The 22,058-nt window shown below is 40.7% G+C and overlaps 1 protein-coding gene across 5 annotated transcripts; it reads right to left on the minus strand.

The window, feature by feature from the left end:
* Positions 1 to 134: 134 nt before the first annotated feature.
* Positions 135 to 21,558, minus strand: csnk1db (casein kinase 1, delta b). 5 transcript variants are annotated; one of them, XM_030400771.1, is made up of 10 exons: positions 21,035 to 21,558; positions 14,498 to 14,608; positions 13,743 to 13,891; positions 11,666 to 11,894; positions 11,330 to 11,500; positions 10,413 to 10,561; positions 8,574 to 8,742; positions 7,133 to 7,272; positions 6,550 to 6,615; positions 135 to 1,591 (listed from the first exon to the last, which is right to left on the minus strand). In XM_030400771.1, the coding sequence occupies exons 1-9, from the start codon at positions 21,108 to 21,110 to the stop codon at positions 6,565 to 6,567; spliced, it is 1,245 nt and encodes a 414-aa protein (XP_030256631.1). In that variant the 5' UTR covers positions 21,111 to 21,558; the 3' UTR covers positions 135 to 1,591; positions 6,550 to 6,564. The 5 variants fall into 5 exon arrangements, 4 of the variants coding, with proteins under 4 accessions (XP_030256631.1, XP_030256632.1, XP_030256630.1 ...); XM_030400772.1 differs by having other exon boundaries at positions 6,550 to 6,620; XM_030400770.1 differs by lacking the exon at positions 6,550 to 6,615.
* Positions 21,559 to 22,058: the final 500 nt, after the last annotated feature.

The raw sequence follows: 22,058 nt of genomic DNA on the forward strand, positions 1-22,058 counted from the left end.
GGGTAAAATTCATGTATGTGCAAACGAAGGTCTCCCAACTTTTTGCTCCCTTCAAAGTCTACTTGTAGTCAGTCTTTAATCACTCAGATCAACCGATTCATTCACAGGTAGAATTAATTCAAGACACAAAAAGGTACAAGTAGTTCATTTATTTACAGTTTAAGTGGCAAATATAAATGTGATAAAGTAAATCTTACTGATCTGGTTGCTTACATAATTCGATAGGTGTAGAGGGCTCAAGGATCAAAATCAAAAGTAAGTAAAAAAAAAAAAATAGAGTAGCAAGAAGAATTAATAACAGGCATGGCATAAAGTTATTCATCGCACACTGCTGCTCAAGAATCCTGTGAAAATATGGTTAGATTGCCTCAACACAGAATCATTTCAATAACTGTTAATGTAAAGGGGATTCATTTAGAATCCGTTTTCCTGCAGGGATCACTGAAATTCTCATACAAAGGGCGAAAGCTGTGACTGGAATGCATGTCGTATAAAGCTTCTTCCACATTCAGCGCGCCCACATCAATGCTTCATATAAGAACTCCATGGCTTTGAGGGGCCAGACTGACTACACTTATGGTAGCCCAAATTTGAAACTAGGTTCCAAGCTTAAAAGTCATGTTAGACCCCAATAATACAGGTCAGTGAAAACAAATGATGAGAAAACATTTACACATCAATATTACAAGTAATTCACAGCTTCAAAATCAAATCATAACATAGGAAAAGTTTGAATGTTCTGGAAAGCTAGGAAAACCAGGTCTAGATGATGCCTTTGCCCCCTCAAAGTGCACTTCTATTGTACAGTAGAAACACTAGAAAGAGAAAGGGCTCACTGATCAGTACGCCAGAGGCTGGAGGTGAACAGAGAGGATAATAACTTAGAGGACAGATGCCAAAAAATGGTTTTGGTATGTTCGTGGGTTCAACTAGCACTTGAGCCTCCGCGCCCGACTCTGAAGGTACACCCTCTAAAACATGCAAAGAAGTTTTTTCTTTTTATTTAATACAAATGGGTGCAGAGTTACCGAAGAAAGTGGTGGTCATTATTAAAAACAGGAAAAACGGTTGGTGGGAGGAGAGAATGAAAACTGCATTGCGCCCCCTAAACCAACAGATATATACACAGTAGTGAAATTCTGGTTCAGCCTGATACACCTTGCTGCAAAATATAGAGGAATTACATTTTATTGATCAGGTATGAATTAACAGACAGTGATAGTGCAAATGTAAGGGTATCAATGACGAAAGTTTCAGCAGATCGGCGTCCTAGAAAAGACTACCGGGATGCCGTAAAGAAAGCACTGCCGATTCAAAATCTAGTGATGGTGTGGTGGTAGAGATTGGAATTGCAGCGCAGAGGGTTGTGCAAATGTCTCCTGATAAAGTGGGCAGAGAATTCTCCTGAATCCAACACCCTTAAATGTTTTGGGAGGTGGGGGATTTTGCCACTCTAGCAATAGTCATTAAAAGTGGTGGTGGTTGTATCAGTATGTCGGATTGCTTCAGGGCTTGGTGCGCCAGGTTGCATTGTGGGGGGTCATCGAGGAGCAAGAAGATGGAGACCAGCAGATGGTACACCAGACACAATCTAGAGGAAACACAGGACAGGAAGCAGGAGGGTTAAAGAAAAAGGAAAAAAGACCACAAACCCCTCCCCACATGTTTGAAAAACACTAGCCTCAATAAGCTTTCCATGCATGCTTCCCTGTAGAGTCATCTCTTCTGGACAAACACATATGCTGGTCTTTAAATTCTTCTAGAAGTCTAAATTACCAAAAAACGCACAACTTGAGGAAACGGCTGCAAGTTTCTATGCAGGAATGGCAGACTGGTGCAAATAATTAGACGGTGGGAGGATAACTTATAATAGTAGATTCAGATCCACTTTGCGCAGGGTGGGGAGACTGGATAGTGATTAATGAGTGAAAACAGCTCGGGGGGCATTCCCCTCTGAGCCAATCAGGGGGTGAAGATGTCCTTTATCTGAAGGTTCAAGAGAGGTGGGGGAACGGCATCAAGGAGAGATCCATTCCCTTTTGGATTCTGTCAATGACACACTGCAGCCTCAATCCCCATGACTGTCAGCCAGAAACTCTGGTTGGTTTAGGCCTCTCTGCGATTTCTTGTCTGCCCCTTTTAGTCCTAGTTGTGGGAAATTGTGGTGATTATCCTCTAAGGAGGCATTCTCTGTAAATGTTTAGTTTATGTTGCTTACAGCTGGAGGCTGGTAATTCACATGAGCAAAAGTCAAGGACTGCAATGACTGGTGGCAGAGCTGTGAAGCAGTTGCAGCTACGCATATACATTTACATGTAGATACACATATAGAGATACATGATGTGGTGAGTAAGCTTTCAGCCAGTGATGAGATAACTGTGGATACTGCAGCAAAACAAAGATAATGCTGAAGACAATATAACAGAGGCTTAGACAACTCTAATCTTTCAGACTGGCAGATACTGTCAGGGCAGTGTCTTAACTTGTCCTCTGCACTCTACTATAAAAAAAAAGGTTTTTGTACCATGGCACAACGGGACTAAGACATGCCTTTTAACCATCTAGGAATTATTAGTAGGGGTGTGAATCATGATTTGATTCAATTTTGAAACTGCGATGTCTGATACTAAGTGTCTGCTAAATGTAATATAATTTTTTTTACAGTATTTTTACTCATGAATATTCATGTGTATCTTAGTTATGAAAATGTTTTTTTTTTTTACTGTTGCATGTGACACCCTTGAATGACAAGCACCGTCGAGCTCGTCTGCAGTGTGCCAGGTAACATGTTGGTTGGACCATCCAGCAGTGGTTGTCAGTGATATTCACTGATGGGGGCAGGATCACCCTGCATCAGAATGACGAGCGGCAATGTAAGCGTAAGGGTAGGTGCTATGCAGCCATCAACAAATTCCAAAATCCTAGTGCTGGAGGAGGTAGTGCAATAGTAGTCCTTCTCACACAGAGAATCTGCATAATGGATGCAGCAAAGGCTCACTATTTCTCCACCTTTGCTCACACTGAACCAAGCATCTCCGGCATAAAGCCACACCAGTGTGTACAGGGCTCTGCTCTCTGCACGTTGCCCCTTTCTTTATATGTTTCACCATTTGGCCAAAATTTGCAGTTATGGAACACATTTCCACTGCTACCCGGACGATACTTGGGCCATCTCTCAGCATGTGCCCATAAAAGCAGATGATCATTCTCAGACTACACCTTAAGAGCCCTGCTTGTCTGTGGTGAAAAAATGGATGTCAGATATATTTATTTTCCTACATCTAAATTCTGATAAACCTGGGATGTTCTCAAAGTTTAGCTGTGAAGAATCTTGGTGTTACATTTACAGTCTACCCTTTCTTTTTAATCAGCACATACAATTAATTACTGAGATCAAATGTCATCACCCATGCAACATTGTGAAAATTAGGTCTTTCTAGTCCATGGCTGATGCAGAGATCCCAATTCATTCCTAAGTTTCATCTAGATCGGCTCATTGCAATGCTTTCTTTTCATGTCTGCCATCATGTGCTAGCACTACAAGTCTTGAACTGATTCAGAATGCTGCAGCTAGAGTCTCAATACGAACAGGAAAACTGTATCATATTATACCAATCCTAGCAGCACTTCATTGGCATCCCATTCCTATCAGATCAGACCCTAAGTTGCTGATGATGCCCTACAAATCTGTAAAGAGCCTTGCTCTTATATTGCTCCTTTATATTATTCAATGGGCTGTTCTCAGTCTCAATGAGTCTCTTAATCTTAGTGTTATAGTTTGTGTTTGTCTTACTGATGAGAAACGACAATCTGCTTACCTCTGACTTACAGTCTATTTCTCCAAGTTCTGTTTTTGTGTCCTCTATGGTACATTACCCACAATACTCAAAAAACTCCAATATATCCACAACTCTGCCACTCTCCCGCTCACCCACCACATCACCCCTGTCCTTCAGAACCTCATATGGCTCACTGTCAATCAGCAAATGCACCTCAGACTTCTCCTGATCACCTACAAAGCCCTCCACAAAATTGGCTCCCCCTACCTGACCAAGCTACTCCAGTGGCACTCTCTGGTCAGCTGATGCCAACCTCCTGTCCCCCTCCTAATCCGGACCAAGTACTACAATATAGTCTACATGGACGAATACATAACACCGCAGTGAAGCAGGCTTCTAAAGCTGAAGCCATGACAATTACATGTTAGGGGTTATGAAGGTCCTGTAAGGCTGTAAAAGGCTTCAGCAGTCCAAGTTGGACAATCAATTACTTATCTTTGTCAACAAAGTACATGCATCTATCAGGATGTATCCCTTGGTAACAAAGCAAGGACACAATTTCTATGCAAACAGAGAAAATCATGAACTAAAAGATAAGGAACATGGATTGTTTTGACTGACTTTGGACTAGCTCTTTCTCGACCATAAAGCACCCTTTCAACAACTGATGACATCCTTAGTATCATGCAAATGATTAGTATCAAATCTGCACATGAAATAACGGCTGATTGCACCAAAAAAGGCTGGAGGGTGGGTGTAGAATATATCCTTATACAGATGTCTTTACTTGTGCATGATGCCTTTACCGCGGCGTAAAAGGTGCTGCCACATGGCAGAAGAGGAGGCAGGACTTTTATTTTAACCAGGTGATTTTTCGGCTTCAGTGCGCACCAACAACCACCAGGTGGCACATGTGAACAGTGTTTACAGTGTGTTTACTTATTGACATTTTTCCCTGCTCAGGATCTTTTTTAAAGATAAATGTGCACAGTCCGCATATAGCCTTCTGTGTGGAGAGAGTGTTATCCCTTTTTTGTGAGAAAAAAAAAAACGTGTACACAATATCTGTATCTGTTTTTGATTCCTCCCTTGTGATGTATTTTTCCTTTCTTCTTACTGTCCTTTACTACTTTTTTTCTTATTATATACTATTTATTCTTCCTTATTCCTTTTACTGCTCATAATCGTTCTGTTCTCATTTTGACTTTTGGTGTTTTTGCATTTTGTGTTGTCTTCCTTCTTGTTTTATCACACCTAACCCTAACCCCCCAACCCTTAAGACAAGACTCCCTTGAGTTTGCCTTGACTGCAAACTCTGTTTTAAAAAGGTGCTATATAAGAAAGTTTATGATCATATAATGCTCTGGCAGACTTTGCAGTGGGTGCTAGAATGCTGGTGGTTCTAGCGGTAAACTTTGGTAAATAATGAATCAATGAACAACACTGAATAAAGTAGTAATTTAAAGTTTGAAATGAACACAGGTATCTCATGCAATTGTGTACATGAGAGATAAATGTAACATTATCACTCCGTCAGGGACATTTATAGCCTATCTATATGTGAATGTGTTGTGCATGGATGGTCATCGGTTGCATTGTGATAGGAAAGTTTTAGAGAGGTTAATTTACATCATCCTGAAACTCGAAAGAGTTTCCCATCAGCAAACTACACCAGAAATTGTCCTCAGTGGAAGTGAGAGTTGAGAAAATGCTGGTCAACCCAATCAACAAGATGCTGTGAATACTGCGTCAGAGAAGAGAGACAAAGAATTTGTCATTTCACAAAGAGATGATTTAGCTTACTCAACAAGTGGCAACTGCCATTATTAACAATGTAACAAAGATGGCTTTAGAAGTGGGTCTATGCAATGCCGACGGAAAAATATGTAGTTATATAGGTATACCTGCACCATTGGTTACACTTATAGACAGTTAATTAACAGCGATCTCCACACTGCCTTCGAGCTGGGTGTAAACATATACGTCAGAGTGTATGTTTCACTTAAAGGCTTATGCAAGTACAAGCAGTAACTTAACATTACACATCTTTAGTTTATTTAACCTAGTTGACTGAAAAGCTGTTAAAGTTCAATATCAGCTGAAGCAGTTACATTATTATAGCGTTGGTCAACATGCATACTTCCTGTGGAGTCAACCAGCTGAAATACAGACAGCGTCACTCTGCCATTGCTGAGCACACTGTAGAGACATCTGTAGATGCTATAGCTGTAGGCCTGCCATCTGCCTGATGTGGCCTCAGGCATCAAATCAACCGTGCAAGTGACTAGCCATAGGCATATATCTGGTTAAAGGGCATTCTGTCAACACTGAATGGGAAACGAGGGAGGAAAGATTTTGATGAACTATGATGCATTATCCAATACAGCACTCATAAGGACTGTACCCTCCTACTCAAAAGCAGTCAGTATCTGACTGTTTAATGAGACTAAGGTTGGTATAATGCAGCTATGGTGTCATCAACAACCAGGGAGATGTAACAACTAACAGTTGTATATAACTCGCCATTTTAGCCAAGTCTCATTCACAAACTGGTGAATGACTAAGCATCTGCGTGTTTATCCACGATTCCTATTTTTGTAATGACATGCTGCAGATCTGATATCATTTTCATTGTATGTGAAAATGACATACCCTTAGCTAAAACAGAAACACGTTGGAACCAGGAGTGAACACAAGATTGTTTCGCAGTCCAGTGCAGAATTTGAGTTTAGACCCATGCATCTCTGGTGTTTTAGGGACAGAGACTCACCCAGTGTTGCCACCGTCACACAAGGACGTGGCGAGCGTCTACTTGGCGTGATGCTCGTAGGGAATGCTATTCTGAGGTTGGGGGAGGGAGAGAGAAGGCCCAATATGTCAGAACCCAGTCAGAGCCCACATCCTGCACAACCACACAACTGAGTACTAGAACAGTTTCTTGAAAAAGAAACATAAGGCTGGTATGCTGTCAGAAGAGTTTCAAGACTTCTGCAGCTCTGGATCTGAGTCCTGTGTTAAGCACTCCACTTCAGTCTTCTGTAAATCATATACACATTAACTCCACGAGTATCACTCTCCAGTAATAAGTGACCAATATTTAAGTATTGAGATTAAGACCTCGATCATGACAATGTATAATCAACTTTTAAATGTTATTCTTCCTGCTACTGGTTACTGTAACGCATAAAGCACAGCTTGTTCTTGGTGTATTCAGAAGAGGGTTTCTACTTCAAGCCTAGCTAGGATGAGGTAGAATTACCTATGGAAAGTACAGAGTTTCCTCCTTCTGCATATACTAGGGGTAAAGAGACATTTGAAGGAGAAAGCAGATGTGCCTCATGGGAGTCTTGTACCTGTGAAGTGGACATGCGAGAGGTGTCCTGCCGTCCTGTTAGGTCTGAGGATGATATGTTGACAGGAGCGCCCCGGTGAAGTCGCATGCTGACCTTTCGTTCACGTTCCATACCGGACACTTGTCGAGGGGAAGTGTTTGCTGGAGATCAGAGAACATACACAGAAAACAAACAAACACCATCTTCTATGAGGTGAACATTTTCAACAAGGTGAAAATAATACCAGTTATACTGCTGCAGCTGGTATTATGTGTGTCATGATGGCAAAAAGTGGTCATGTAAACACCTACTGGTCATACCTTACCAACTCACCTAGGGTAACCCAGTTCATATCATGGATATTTCTTGAAAACATTTTCATCATTATGGTCTTTTTTGTGTGTATTCTAAGCTCGACCAATTGCTTATTATTCACTGGATTGGGCTGAAACTAAGGAAACTTGGCAACATGTACTCATTTGAATTGTTCTAACACAATGTTTACAATAATCAAATTAAAAACAATATTCTTTCACTCAAATTCAAAATCTTACATTTGTAAAAATTCACATCTCCACTATCCTCCAATATAGTTGTATCGCATAAACATTATGATTATGGTTATTTTGTCCTGCATGAAAAAAAATTCAGTGCAACAAGTCTTAGGGACATATTAGGGATGTCATGATAATCCGCCTCTGATTGGTTAGCTTCCTTGGCTGCCTTCTCAATGCCTGACTCAAATTTTAACTCACTGTGGCTCTGCTTATGCCTCTTTTTGGCAGTGTTTCAGCCTGTAGTAACACTCCAACACCTTCACACCTACACAACCTCTTCGGCCTCTTTCCCAGTCTCCTGCTGTACAACTAGAGGGAGGAAGGGATTGTTACTGGCTGTTGTGTTGTTTTGCAGTTGTACACAGTTCAATCACTCATTATAGAACATAAATATAAAGTGTAAAGAAAAACAAGGCATTGGCAAGCAATTTAATATTTAAACATCAAAGAATAAATATATACAATGTCAAGTATGATGGGTTTACAGTGCAGACCAGATGTACTTAACAGCAGCAGGATGGTCCTTATTGTAAGTGCTGGTGTGTGTGGACTATCATCGACCATTTATTGAGATATTTTTGTACCGTGAGCTTTTGGTATCATTTCATCCCTACTTAATATAGCTTTGGAGCTTTTCATAAGACAGATTTTCTACATCTTATCATCCTATTATTGTGTTCTATTGTAATTTTGAGTACCATAGAGTGTCCGTCTGTGGACAGATTTCTTAACACCACAACCATGCAAAACATAGTCACAAAACATAAAATAAATAAAATACAAACACACTTCCCACTGATGACTATACTGATGATATTTAAAGTATTTGTATCAGGATAATGCCACACTGACATTTGTAGTGAGTCTGAGTCCAGAGGGGCTGAGGACAGCTGGAGTGAACTGACCTGTGTGTGAGGTGGGTGTCAGCGGGGTGGGCGGGGCTCCGTCCTGGGTTCCTCGTGGTCGTCCTGATGCAGCAGATACTCCTCTGGCCCCTGGGTTCCTGCCATGCCTAAGCCTGTCCTCGCGGTCCCGGCGCTCTCTCTCTGCTTCCTCTGCTGCACGGTTGGCTCCCTGTGTGCAACAATTACACACTCTCAAATAAGACAGAACTGTTACCTCTCGGGGGGAATCATAGGAAAAAAAAATACTATAAAAACAATATATACGACTGTAGTCTCATGCTGCTTTACACCAAAGGGTTTACAATGTAGGACTGCATGTAACCAACTGCTAACCTTTCTCTTTTTTGACGTGCCCTCTCTTTTGCTTAACCATACATTCTATGCACAGCACATGTGTGGTTGCTTATTACAACAAGGAAACTAACCTTGTTTAAGAAAAGACCAAAGGCAGCGAGACAGATGGCTGCTAATAAAACAGGAGTTTGGGGAATCCTACATAATAAAAGCAAGATCATTTCACAATAATGAACCTCACTGGGGATGTAGAGGTGTTTGGTTTCGGCATGGGTGCCCTATGTGGCCGTTCAATCTACCACTCTGCCTCCAGTGGTTTCTGCAGGGCTCCAATTATTAAGTCTTTGACAAAAACGATCATATCCCTGCCTTCGCTGCCCTCTGGTGCATAATATATGCACAGGTTATTCTTCTGGAGGTCCTTACATCTTGTTGTGAGGTCCATCTCTAGGTGTAACAAGTATTGTTTTGAATTGCTGGTTCGTGTCTCAATTTCCTGGGAGGTTCAGTTCTAGACTCTCAATCGTGTAATCTGTTTTACCACATAGGTATGAATATAAGACAGTGATTTTGCTGTGATCTAACTGCAATAAATGAATCAAAAGGATATAGAAACTACAACATCATGATGTCACCTTGTAAAAAGCTTGAATACATGCTTTGTCAGATCTGTTAGCTAGACGACAAGCAAACAACTTCTGCTCTGACATCAGCATTATTAACCTCATGACATCAGTGTGAACATCAGTGCCAATGGGCTTCTGTGAAATAGCGTCAAGCGAAATCTTCGCTTGAAGTTCAGTGTTTTAAACTGAATGACACGAATTTCTTGAAAAAGTGTTCAGCCCCAATTATACAAGAATTTACACCGGTTAGCATCTTTTCATTGACTTTGTAATCAAGACATATGAATAATTCGCCACGTGTTTGGCCTGCATACCACTTAAGAGAGCAGAGTACTAGCCACCTGATCTGATACTGAAAGGTGGAGTCAAAACACTGCAGTGTGCCAAGTCCCTCAACAGAAGGGTAACTAAAAAATAGGACGGTATGGAATGGAGTCTTTTGGTACCATCCACAACCTGTGCCAATGGAAATGCAAAACGTTCCGATGTGTAACAAACTGAAATGAACCAGACTGCTTGATGTAAACAAGGCTTGAGCACAACTAATTAGAACACTTATTCATATTCTTATATCATATCAGTCATTACACTAACCGAATCATTCTCATTATCATTTGATGGAAGGATTTTTACTCAGTCCTTAACTCCTCTGTTCAAATGCTGTCTTAAAAGCTTTTCCACCATAACAAATATAAAGACCCTTAGGGAAGTAAATTCAACATGAACACAACATAAAAATGATCAAATGAAGTGAAGTCTCAAAATACCAGTTTTTTTACTTTCATTAATCTAAAATAAAATGCCAGGTATCACCAAAAATACCTCACACCATGAATCAAGGCAGGTATCTACAAACACTTAAGATACTGTAGATAATCCTTAAACCTCATACAGTTCAGACATAATGATTAGTACTCACGAATTTGAGCATGTTCCAGTCAAAAACATAGTCATAAGAGAAGCCTTGTCTGTGGAACAGGTTCCTGAAGAGCTGCCGTAGGTATGAGTAGTCTGGCTTGTCATCAAAGCGCAGGGACCGACAAAAATTCAGGTAAGTTGCAAACTCAGCTGTGAAAAGGAGGGAGATAACATTTCTCAGCTGATGGGAGAGACTGAAGGTTCTTGATTAATACCTGTCAATCAATGCGTTTACATGACACTCGCTAAAAACTGAATTACTGGGTTAGTCCGACTATGATTGGATTTTTAAAATGCATGTATACACCTTAGTCTAACTAAAATCGGACCAGATCAGATTTCTCATAGTCGGATTACAACACCTAGATTATTCTATTGATAGTCGCATTACTCGTGCATGTACATGTTCCATTAGATCAGATTGGATTTCTGCGTTCTGCGCAGGCTCGAGATTTTTTTCCTGGGACCATGAGCCAGAAGTGGAAGGGCGGCGGCGGCTTTCCTCTGAAATAACCGCAAGCAAGAGCGCCATTGTGAATCTAGTTTGTGTAATTATCATGTACACCATATACGAAATGTACAAAGATGTAGCTTTGTCTCGCTCTTCGTACGCCATCTTTCTCGAATGCCGAGGCAGAGTTTGTTGTTGCTGGTGACAGCCGGAGGTGGTTCTGTTACCACTAGTTGAAATGGGTACAGCGCCACCTATCGTACCGGGGTATGACATGCTTCAGCCAATAATTAGATTTTCTCACAGGCATGTATACTCGGACAATTGCAGTTGTCCGATTGAGTAGCATAGTCGAACTATGGCTGTAATCCGACTAAACTGTGCATGTAAACGTACTGAATGTGGAATATAAAATAATTTCATAGTAATTTTAAATGAAGAAAACCTTTAAAAAAATTGAGACTCACAGGGATATCCCTTGCAAAGCACCTCAATGGGAGTGGACATTTTCTTCTCACTGATCCGTTCATACTTTTGCCTCTTGGTAGCAGCCTTAAGACCTTGCCAAGGAAGGGAGCCCAGATTAAAATACATGAGAACATAGCCTAAGGACTCCAGGTCATCACGCCTTGACTGCTCTGTAGAGGAAGAAGACAGATAAGGAGAAAGATGAAACAAAGAGGAAGATTAACAGGTTGCCCCTACACCTACACTCAGAAATACTACTTTTACAGTAGTACACACTTTTTACAGTTTTGCAGTAATGAGTTCACATCACACAGACTATGATTTTTTGTTTTTACCAATCCCCAGATGTGTGTTGATTGAGGCATAGCGTGCAGTGCCAGTCAGGTTCTTGTTTTCACGGTAGGGGATGTGCTGATGTGTACGAGCGTCACGATATTTTTTAGCCAGGCCAAAGTCGATAATGTAGACCAGGTTGCCCTTTTTGCCCAGTCCCATCAGGAAGTTATCAGGCTTCACATCTCTGTGGATGAAGTTCTTGGAGTGAATGTACTCAATGCGACTGATCTAAAGTGGAGAGTAACAAAGAAAAAATACACAACACCATGTTAACAAGAGGACATTCGCCAAATGACGACTTGACAACCACACGCTCCCCTCTGACAACTCATTCCATACACCAGTCAAGTCACATTTGGAGGCACAACAAGGGCATGTTTACCTAGTTAATGTGATGAACATGACAATCAGCACAAATCCCTGGTCAATTATTTAATCTTTAGATTTTTTTCTTTATGGGGTCATTTTTACCTCTACTAGATAGTGACAGGTTAAGAGGCAGACAAGAGATGGGGAGAAAGGGGTATAATGTGATATAAATGTTGTCAGTGGAAATTGAACCAGCAACGGTTATCATGCAACCTATGCTTTCAGCATTTTAATACCTAGGCGCTAACCAAGTTGTTTGAAACCTTGTGTGAACTCCAAATTATAAACATTATATCACACTGTTCTATTTTCATAAACAGTGTTAAAGGTTATATCATCTAGATAACAAAAAACAAGAAAAAAAGCAAAATTGAAATTATCAATGTAACGTACAATGGCTTATTGGATTTTCCTCCACAGTCACCTGATCTCAACCGCATTCAACATTTATAAGTGCAGACAAAGACTGAGAGACCCAAGCACAGAGAGCCTTAACTGTCAAAATGTAGTTTGTAGTGAAAGAAGATACTGAATTAAACTGCTCTTGTGTGTGGTTGTGTTGCCATACGGTGTTCTGTATTGCCAACCAAAGGGGAGAATTGGAAGATGTTATGTTTACGTTGTGATGGATCTGCAGTAATGTTCTCTGCCCTATTTGTGGACTGGAGATGCTTAAGATCTGAATGGAGGGCAGGTTGCCACCAATGATTTCCTCTGCAGTCTTGACTGCCCATTGTAGTCTGTTCCAGTTTGGTTGCCCAACCAAACCAGACAATGATGGATGTGCAGACTGGACAATTCAAAGGTAGAACTGGATCAGGATCTCCTGAGGCAGGTTGAACTTTTTGAATTGGTGCATGAAATACATTCTCTCATTGGCCTTCTTGATGACCTGAGTCTACGTTGGACACCCACTTTAGGTCGTAGGAGATAGTGGATCCCTGAAACCTAAAGGTTTCCACAGTGTTGTAGAGTATGGTCGTGGGGGGTCAATGTTGGAGGATGTTGTCAAGTGTCATCCCTACAATTTTAGATGTTCAGCTCCAGCTCCTTTCCCAGTCTGTTGACTCCTGTCTGTCAGAATTTGTCATCCAATAACAGGTGGAGGCTGACACAGCAATCTGGGTGAGTTTGGAGCAGAGGACTTCTGAGATGATTGTGTTAAATGTCAAGGCATTTCCTTTCCTGGGGAGCCAAAGTGTTGCAAGATAGAGTGCAGTTGACCTCTCAACCACTGACGTTGGTCCTGTAGTCCATCGTGCATGGTGGCCAGAACGTTTTTTTATTTTTTTTGCAGATAATTTGACCTTTTGGATTTAAACTGTCACGCTTATAATTAAAATCAGTAAAATGACAATCTGAGCCTTTCCATGACATAAACAAGCAGGTATTACATTGCAGTCCATTTCACCCCTGGACTGGCCGATTAAAAAAAAATTGTTGTCCCCATACAAAAAAAATGGCTAGTAAATTTTATTCTTTAAATGTACAATTATAAACCCCATAATCCAGCTGAATGCAAAAAATGGCAAACGTTTTCTTTTCAAAAAAATAAAAATAAATAAAAAATAAAAAATTCAAGTGAACAGCCAATACTGTATGTCTCAGTGATATCCAGGTGGCATGAAGCACCACGCTCATTTTCAGCTCTGGATTAGTGGTAGAAAGAATGATTCAATGTATGTGACATGAGTAGGAAAGTCTCACCATCTGATCAGCGAGCAGCAGGACTGTCTTCAGGCTGAACTTGCGGGAGCAAAAATTGAAGAGATCCTCCAAGCTAGGCCCCAGCAACTCCATGACCATCACATTGTAATCACCTTCTGCTCCACACCACTTGATTGTTGGAATGCCCACTGTAAAAAAAAATAGGAGTAAACACATTAACAAGGAAGGTAGGAACACAAAAATGTGGTCTAGGAAAAACCCCAGGAGAATGTGTTTTGCTTGCGGAAGGCAGTAATCCCCTTAAACAAGCAAGAGATCAGGCTGGCTGTAGTAGCATTAGAGATGGGTTCCGAAACCCAGTATGAAATGGGCCCTATGCTAAATTTTGAGACTTTTTGCATCAGGAAGAACTGTATAAACTTTGTAAGATTCTGTTAACAACATTTTTAACTATTTGGACTTCCTTTCATCGTTCATTTCGTTCGTAAATTGTCCAAAAAAAAATTTGTAGTAGTAAGAAGTGGATAGATAAGTTGCAGAGGGAAGAGTAGTAGTACCGTTAACATTTTAAAACTTTACCCATCCCTCAGTAGCATCCCCATCAAAGACATCAAGCACTTAATGCATGTGAGTGGTTACTTCAGTAAGAGTACATTCTTTGCAGTCTTAACTACACATTTTTATGTACAAATTTATATATATACACATTTTTTTTTTGGCATACATATACATACATACATACATACACACTCCAATGAAATATAAGGATTTCAGCATCAAAGCAGATACATCACCTCCTCCTTGCATCATCTTGTAGATCTTGCTCTCGATGTGGAGTTGAGGGTGTTTGGTCTTCACACATTCCAACTTAATTGCAACCTCCTCGCCAACTGAAATATCTGTGCCTGAAAAAGAACAAATGATGGGATCAGTTTATCAAATTCCCTAACTTACTGGCATTTAGCTATAGATTTTATCTGACAAAGTTTTTAATTATACTTTGCTGAGACTTCGATAGCAAATTATTTAGGCTTGAGTAGTAATATAATTGTTGATAATAATAATTACAGTATTACTGCATTTCCACAAAAATGAGTGGAGCTACACAGGTTTTTTTGAAACGCAGGTAGAATCGCCTATAGTCCCCATTCCAACTTTCTGCAGGCAAGACAGCCTGTCTGCGATATGAAGTGTTTCATTGTACATCACTGAAGTCACGTTTCCCGGAAACAGTTTTAACAGCGGAGAAAACAATAACAATAGACCCATTGTGAAAGAAATGCCTGTAAAACATGGGATACATTCTGTGGAGCATCACAATCCCCACAGAATGACTTGTTTCACTATAATAATTTGAGCCATGAGATTCAATAACTGCTAAAGAGTGACTTGCATATGCACTAGCATGTCTGCAGAGAGGGTTTTCTCCACTGTATGAGATGTGGTTACTGCAAAAAGAAGCACTCTCAAACCTGACCATGTGGACCTACTAGTGTCCTTCCACAAGAACTTTGAAATTCCCAAATGCTACGCAGTGTGCAGTCTGTACTGGTACGTTTAGATGCTGGGCATTGACATTTTCACACAAATATACAGTCAGTTTTTAAGCTCATTCAGCCTTGTACTTTTCAGCTTTCTGACCTTTCAGCTTCTTCAAATATTCCGCTTTTTCACAAAAAAGATTACAATGGATGTGAATGGGAAAATCTTCAATTCCTCTGCAATATATTTCATGATTATTATGGATGATTGAATTTTACATCACAATTTTCATTGTCATTGAAAATCTAGTAAAATCATGATGATGTAGCATTTCTCCCGGTCTTTGCCAACAAACATGTTTTCTTACATCTGGAGAACAAGTTTAGCAGGCCAGAGCATCTCTGCAGGATTACATTTCCTCGAAACACCGTTTTGTGACACATTTTACCTTTCTAAAATAATTGCAATTTTGGATATTACACTGTCCTATTGTGCTTTCCATAATTTTTTGATCAACTCTGCAGCCCTAGTAAACAAAATGTTTACCAGAGCCAGGAAGAGATCATGAGTCTGCTGGCAAGAAAGTTTGGTGAGTGGGATAACCAGTGTTTCCCCTATATGCACCTAGCAGCTGCGGACTGCCGCTGCTGAATTTTTAAATGTATTAATTTTTTTAATGAGGAGAGAGCAGCGGTGGAGAGTGGGCATAGTCTTGTCTCTTTAGAAATTAATGTTATATCATTTTGCGCTATGGACGCGTTATATCATAGGTGTGATCGGCAAAGGACAAAAAAGCAGGAAAATATACAGCTTCACTATGTCTCCCTTTTACATTTTATTTTGTCCTGTTGTCGGCTTGAGCTAAGAAAGAAATAGTTCGCCCTACACGTTCAAAACTCTAAGAACAGTCAGTGTTTCCCCTCGATTTTTTTGTAGCAGCGGTGCTCTGAGACGGTAACCAGCAACACTATGCACCCCCGGAAGAAAATTTTGAAAAATAACCCTTTAAATGGTGACTACTGGTGAGATTAAAAAAATTAAAATAAAAAAAATATATTCATTTTCAGAATCAGAAATTAAGACATGAGACAAAATAGTGTAGAAGCTGACATTGCTGCTTGAAAATATGTTAACTTCTTGAGCATTAGAGAACTTTTTTACCATTATTTTCTTCATTATTATAGATTTTTTTATGGAAACAGAATCTGTTTCAGAAGTCACTGGGTCACATGACATGAAGGATGTCGAAAAAACAATGCGATTATTTTGTATTAATATATTTATGCTAAGTAATTTAATGACGGTCCCTAAATCAGTCTCCAGTCATTCAGCGAGGCTATGGGATGTGAGCTGACCATCCTCCTGCTGCTCACACTGGGTGAACCTCAGTAAAGTCACGGCTGGACCCAAATGAATATCCAACCTGAAACTAACTTCACCACGGTTTTGATGAGTCGCCTGTTGCAGCCTTTGAATAGGATGACGAGGATTTCAGTCACTCAACTTAAATGGTGACTTGTAGAAATTAAACAAATAGCAGTAATGACAATAATAATCAATTTCAAGATAACTTAGGGTGTAGTGCTTTCACTGTGTGCAACTTAAATTCGCCATTCGCCCGTGATATTAAAGCAACAGAAATCACGTCTTTTTTTTTTTTGGCAGCGGTGGCACTGAAAATCCAGCAACAGAATGCATATTGGGGAAACACTGACACATCAGATAACCTTCTGCAACGTTTGCAGGCTCCTTGGTGGAGTTCTGCTTTCAATGAAGTTCCGTCGTGACAAATGAGTGGACTACTTGCAGAGTGACATGAAGACACACACAAAAACCGGTGACAGCAGTGGCCGGTCATTATGTCTACCAATACCTGATCCGTGCCTTGCTCAAGTTACTGACAGATTACTTCACAGTGGCACAGACATTTTGGATTGTTCTAGTATTTGTTTTATGTGATTTTACTGTATATGGTTGGTTGTTAATATATTTTTTTGTGAAATTATTGTCAATTATTGTTTTAAAGATTAACAAAAAGCTGATCTGATGAAAAGCTTGAAAGCACTGGCAATAATACAGAAAGTTTTAGAATTCATTGTTTTAGATGTTTAATCAATGTCAGTTGTTGAAGATGAGGGCTTCCGTCGCCTACTGGAATACTTAGAGCCAAGGTACTCTCTTCCATCACACAAGTATTTTTCCAAGACCTGTTTACAGTTTATTATTATTTCAACAATGGTATCGGATCAGTATCGGGTATCGACAGATACACAAAGCCCAGGCACTGGTATCGGGACTGAAACAGTCGGATCGGTGCATCCCTACTGTAAACGAGAGTCTGCTGTCACAGTGCAGCATCACAAGACGTTTTTAGACAGGGCAGCAAGCCGCCAATTTGCCCGTCCTTTTGGCGTCTAGGTCAGCGATTTTAGACAGAGGCCGGCAAATTGGGGTCTGTTTTGGTCCACCGATTTGCCACCTCGGAGGGTAGACTTATTTTCGCCTTGCCTGCTATCTAAATCCAAGACGTCAATGTGCCGGCCCCTGCGAGAGATGGGTGGAGGTGTCGATGACCTGCACTGTTGTGCGACCCACAGGCAGGGAGTTTTAAAATCAGGAAACAGCTGATCAAAGCAGTCAGTCGACACTTCATCTATGGACATCAAGATGAGCAACTGGACAGCCGCTGAGATCCAGGAGATGCTAGCGTCTCCTGGATCTCTGTAGCCGTCTGTGTTGTCCGCTTGTTGTTTTAGCGGCAAGCTAGGAACGGTCGCTACTTTCAAATTAAAAGCCCCCCGCTAAGAACCCAGTTCTAAACTCCAATTGGGTGCAATGTAAAGCTCTTATTTTGAAGACAAATTCGTTGTCACTATTCACAGCCCAACTTCGTGCTTTACGTCACGTCACATGTTTATGCCTACCCCGGTGGCGGCTTTTGGAGGAGGAGGAATATTATGCCTCCGTTTTCGAAAGACAAGGTGGCACATTGCCGCCCTTACCTTGGAGCAAATGTGCCGCCTTTTCTATCTAAAAAGGGCTACAGACTCACTCGCTAACCCAAGGAAGATGGTAGGCCAATAGCATCCAGATTAAGAAAGAGCCATATGAAAGCAGGGTTTCCGCCAGTGTATTATAAGCCTGGCGGCCCACCAGGCTTAAATTTCCCACCGCCAGGCTAAGCATCGTTTATTTATTTAAATGGCGACATCTTATGGTCAACACGTGAACACATGGCGGGTCTGAGGTCAGGTGTCTTTTCATCACCTTACGCCCCACAAACCACTGCTACTGTCACTACACGCTAACTAGGCTACTTGTGATTAAACATAACGGGATGTCGCAAAGAAAAAGCCAAAAATCTTCCGAGGTCGGACGAACATAGGCGGAGACGTTGAACCCGCTGGTTCACCTGTTGACCAGGTGTGCAGCGGCGCAACGTTGGCTTAGTCACGGGTCGATGAGGCGGCTAGCATGGATATAGCATGAATGTTAGCTCGTCGTCCGCTGCAGTGGCAGAGCAGCCTTTTCCGTGCCGCGATGGGAAAGCGGATTTAATCAAAATTAGTTTGTACAGCGGGTGACTGTACCTCACCAATTATGGTAAGTTTTATCATCATTTATCATTCAAAAGTTGCATTGCTGCCATCTATGGGACTAGCACCTTAGTGCACTATATCCTGCTATATAGACCAGTGTCTTTTAAGAATTTGAAAAAACAGCATTTTCCCCTCCTGCTTGACCCTACTTCTAAATTACTTTTCATAGATACTTCTTCCAAGCCAATTTCTTGCAATTCTCTGAGTAGATCTTGTCTTTGGCGGTCATAGTTTCTACAAGAAATCAAAACATGTTGCACTGTTCAGGTTGCTGACATGAACTCAAGCCATAGAGCTTTTATTGAAGCTCCGTGCACTACTTATAGGCAAGATGTACTAAACGCTCATGTTGGGTCCACCATCACACCAGCATCAATATGGCAGCAAGCAGAAGCAAATGTAAACAATGCCACATTGTTTCAAATGTAAATATATGTCACCGATTATAATGAAATATCTATTATGAAATATCCAATAGTTAGCTTGCACTGTTTTCATGTTGTAGGCTTGCCAATCGCTGCAGCATTCGAGTCAGTGATTAATATGGAGCATGAAGCCATAATTGGTGGTTTTAAATGCCTTTACTGGCTCCTAAAGCAAGTAATTGCCAACCAATTAACTTTTAACTCTGATTTAATGCAAGACAGTATGGAACCACTCTAAACTCTACTATGTCATGAATCTATTACCTATAGGGCACTGCCATCAGTCAGTTGCTGGCCTGTATCAGGCCCATGTCACCAAAAAAAACATGCCTTGCCGCCGGTGGGCCGCCCTTCCAGCCTACCACTGGGCTTAGCAAGTTTTCTGGGGGAAACCCTGTGAAAGTATATACTTTTGTTTCAACAAAATAAAAAACCCATCAAGGAAAAGCTTGGATGCAGGTCACGCAGCTGTATTAGCCAGGAAGATGTTAGTTAGGGCTGAGTAATGGAATCGGGTAAAAAAAAAAAAAAAAAGGTCAGTACATCCCTAGTTGCAATCGTTATCCTGGTGGTTACTACTGCAAGCTTGACTTTACAAGGATAAAAAGGGTTACAGCATCACTTTTTACTAATAATTGTTTACAGGAAATAATTATCGTCATTATTATCATAATAATTGTTTGAAGATCTCTATAAATGGACCCCATCCTGAGGCCTTCCCTTAGGAAAGGGCACTTGTGCTAAAGCAATAGCTAATGCTATAGGGGTATTTGTTGCATCAGATATGCAACCTTACTTGATGGATTTAAGCATTTAATTAGCATACTGGAATCACGTTACGAAATGCCAAACAGGTCGCATCTTACCACAAAGTTGTTGCCCTCCATGTATGACAATGTGAAGGAAAAAGTTCCTTGAGGTCTGAGAAGTGCAGATATAGTTGCCTTACTGACAGATTGCTGGACCTCCCGAACAACACAGAGCTACATGACCATCACAGCACACTACATTAATGATGATTGGGAAATTGAATATCCAGTCCTTCAAACTTGCCCCATCTATGAAGCTCACAAAAGTAAAAATATGGCAGAAGTGCTGAGGGATGTAGTAGTAGAGTGCACACAGCAGTTACAAAAAAGAGTCACTAGATGGGAGATACCCTCTATGACTTCCCTTCTTTTGTTTAGTTAGTTTCCAATTGACTGGTGAAACAACTTATTGTTGCTAAATGATTTAAATTTGACAATGAGAAAAGGGTTCAACCTTAACATTGAGAAGGGGGGAAATACTGACCCCTATCTGTGTGAAGAAGGGTGCTGGGAATTACAAATGGGTCCTGAAGGTGTCTCAAACCACTGCAAACAAATACAATTCGCTGAATCTTTGTAGAATTTTACTCACACAGCGTTGTTCTGCCTAGCCGCTAGGCTAACCACTATGTGTTTATAAAGATGCATGTGAGCCAACAGTAGAATGCGAGTTTCATCTTTCTGTGTTTTCGAGTCACATAATGTCAGTGTTACACCTGCATTTTCTAAAATGCCTGCAATGCCCCAAATCGCTGAAGGTATTTCAACTCCTATAGACTGTTTTGTCAATTCATAAGCTTACAAGAGTTAATTTGGCAAGACAAAGGTTGAGAAAAGTCACAACTTGCTTGCCGACGTGAACTGAGATTAGTACAAATGAGACGAACGTACTGTCATTTAAAGTCGGAAACGTTTTTAAAATGGTGCTTGGAGCTTGAAGAGTAACGTTAGCGAACAACGGCATTACATGGTCAGTGAATTGACAGAGCAGTGTGAAGATAACACATTTCACTCACCTAAATAGATGTCCCCGAAAGATCCACTTCCAATTTTTCTGCCCAGTCTGTATCGGTTCCCCACTCTCAGCTCCATGTCGCTAGCTACAGTCTGTGGCTTCGTTGGTACCTTTAAATTGACGTCGTCTAATCCAAATGATCAGATTGAGACAGTTGTTTACGTTACCTCGGCATATGATTCACCTTCCTTAACTGGTTTGAAATCCCGTTAATGCAAACTAACGTTACCCCGTCCCCCAGAATCCGGGTTCCTTTTGTGACATTACAAATTTCACCATCCCTTATTTATCTCTCTAAGAAACAAATACCTATAATATCGATATCTTCCGATAGTGTGAAACGCTTAGTTTATGTTCTCCGCATTGTGTGGGTCATTGTTGCCAAATAACGTAGGGATGGAGACGGATGTTGCTGGTTAACTTCATCTTGGTCGGCGGCAGCTAGTAGCTTCACTCTACTGTCGGATCATTTCCACCACCGTGAGAGCTGTCATTCGTGAGTGACGTCACTTCCCGCAGCATCTGCAGGAAACAGGCAAAAGTCTAGAAACCGTAAATCGCCGGACACAGCTGCCAAGTTGGTCGGTCAGTTAACAATCTTGCAATGTTATTTACGTAATCTTACAGTCACATAATGAGTCACATAGGAGAAATTCGGCTAGTACCTACACGTAGCAGTGTCTTATAAACACATAATTCATTGTTATTAAGAAGATTTGAGCCTGTAGGTGATACAATAATGCTGCTTCAGGATAGCTTCAGGATAGCAGCCAATTAAATCATGTCAAAACATGATTCATAATGAGGAAGAAACTTGAATTTTGATTGATTCTTCAATCAACTGGGTGGTTATATATATGTGTGTGTTTTGCTGTCTGATGGTGGTGACAGTTTGTTGGCAAAATCATCCAAGTCATCCCTACATTTTCCCTTGAATATTATTTAGGATCACACTAATATGGCCTTTATTTATAATATTTATTTTTTCTCCTTTAGGTCTTCTACAAATGTCTCCCAGCATGAAT

This window comes from Sparus aurata, chromosome 20 (assembly GCF_900880675.1).
Source record: "Sparus aurata chromosome 20, fSpaAur1.1, whole genome shotgun sequence".
In the NCBI taxonomy this organism is placed as follows: domain Eukaryota; kingdom Metazoa; phylum Chordata; class Actinopteri; order Spariformes; family Sparidae; genus Sparus; species Sparus aurata.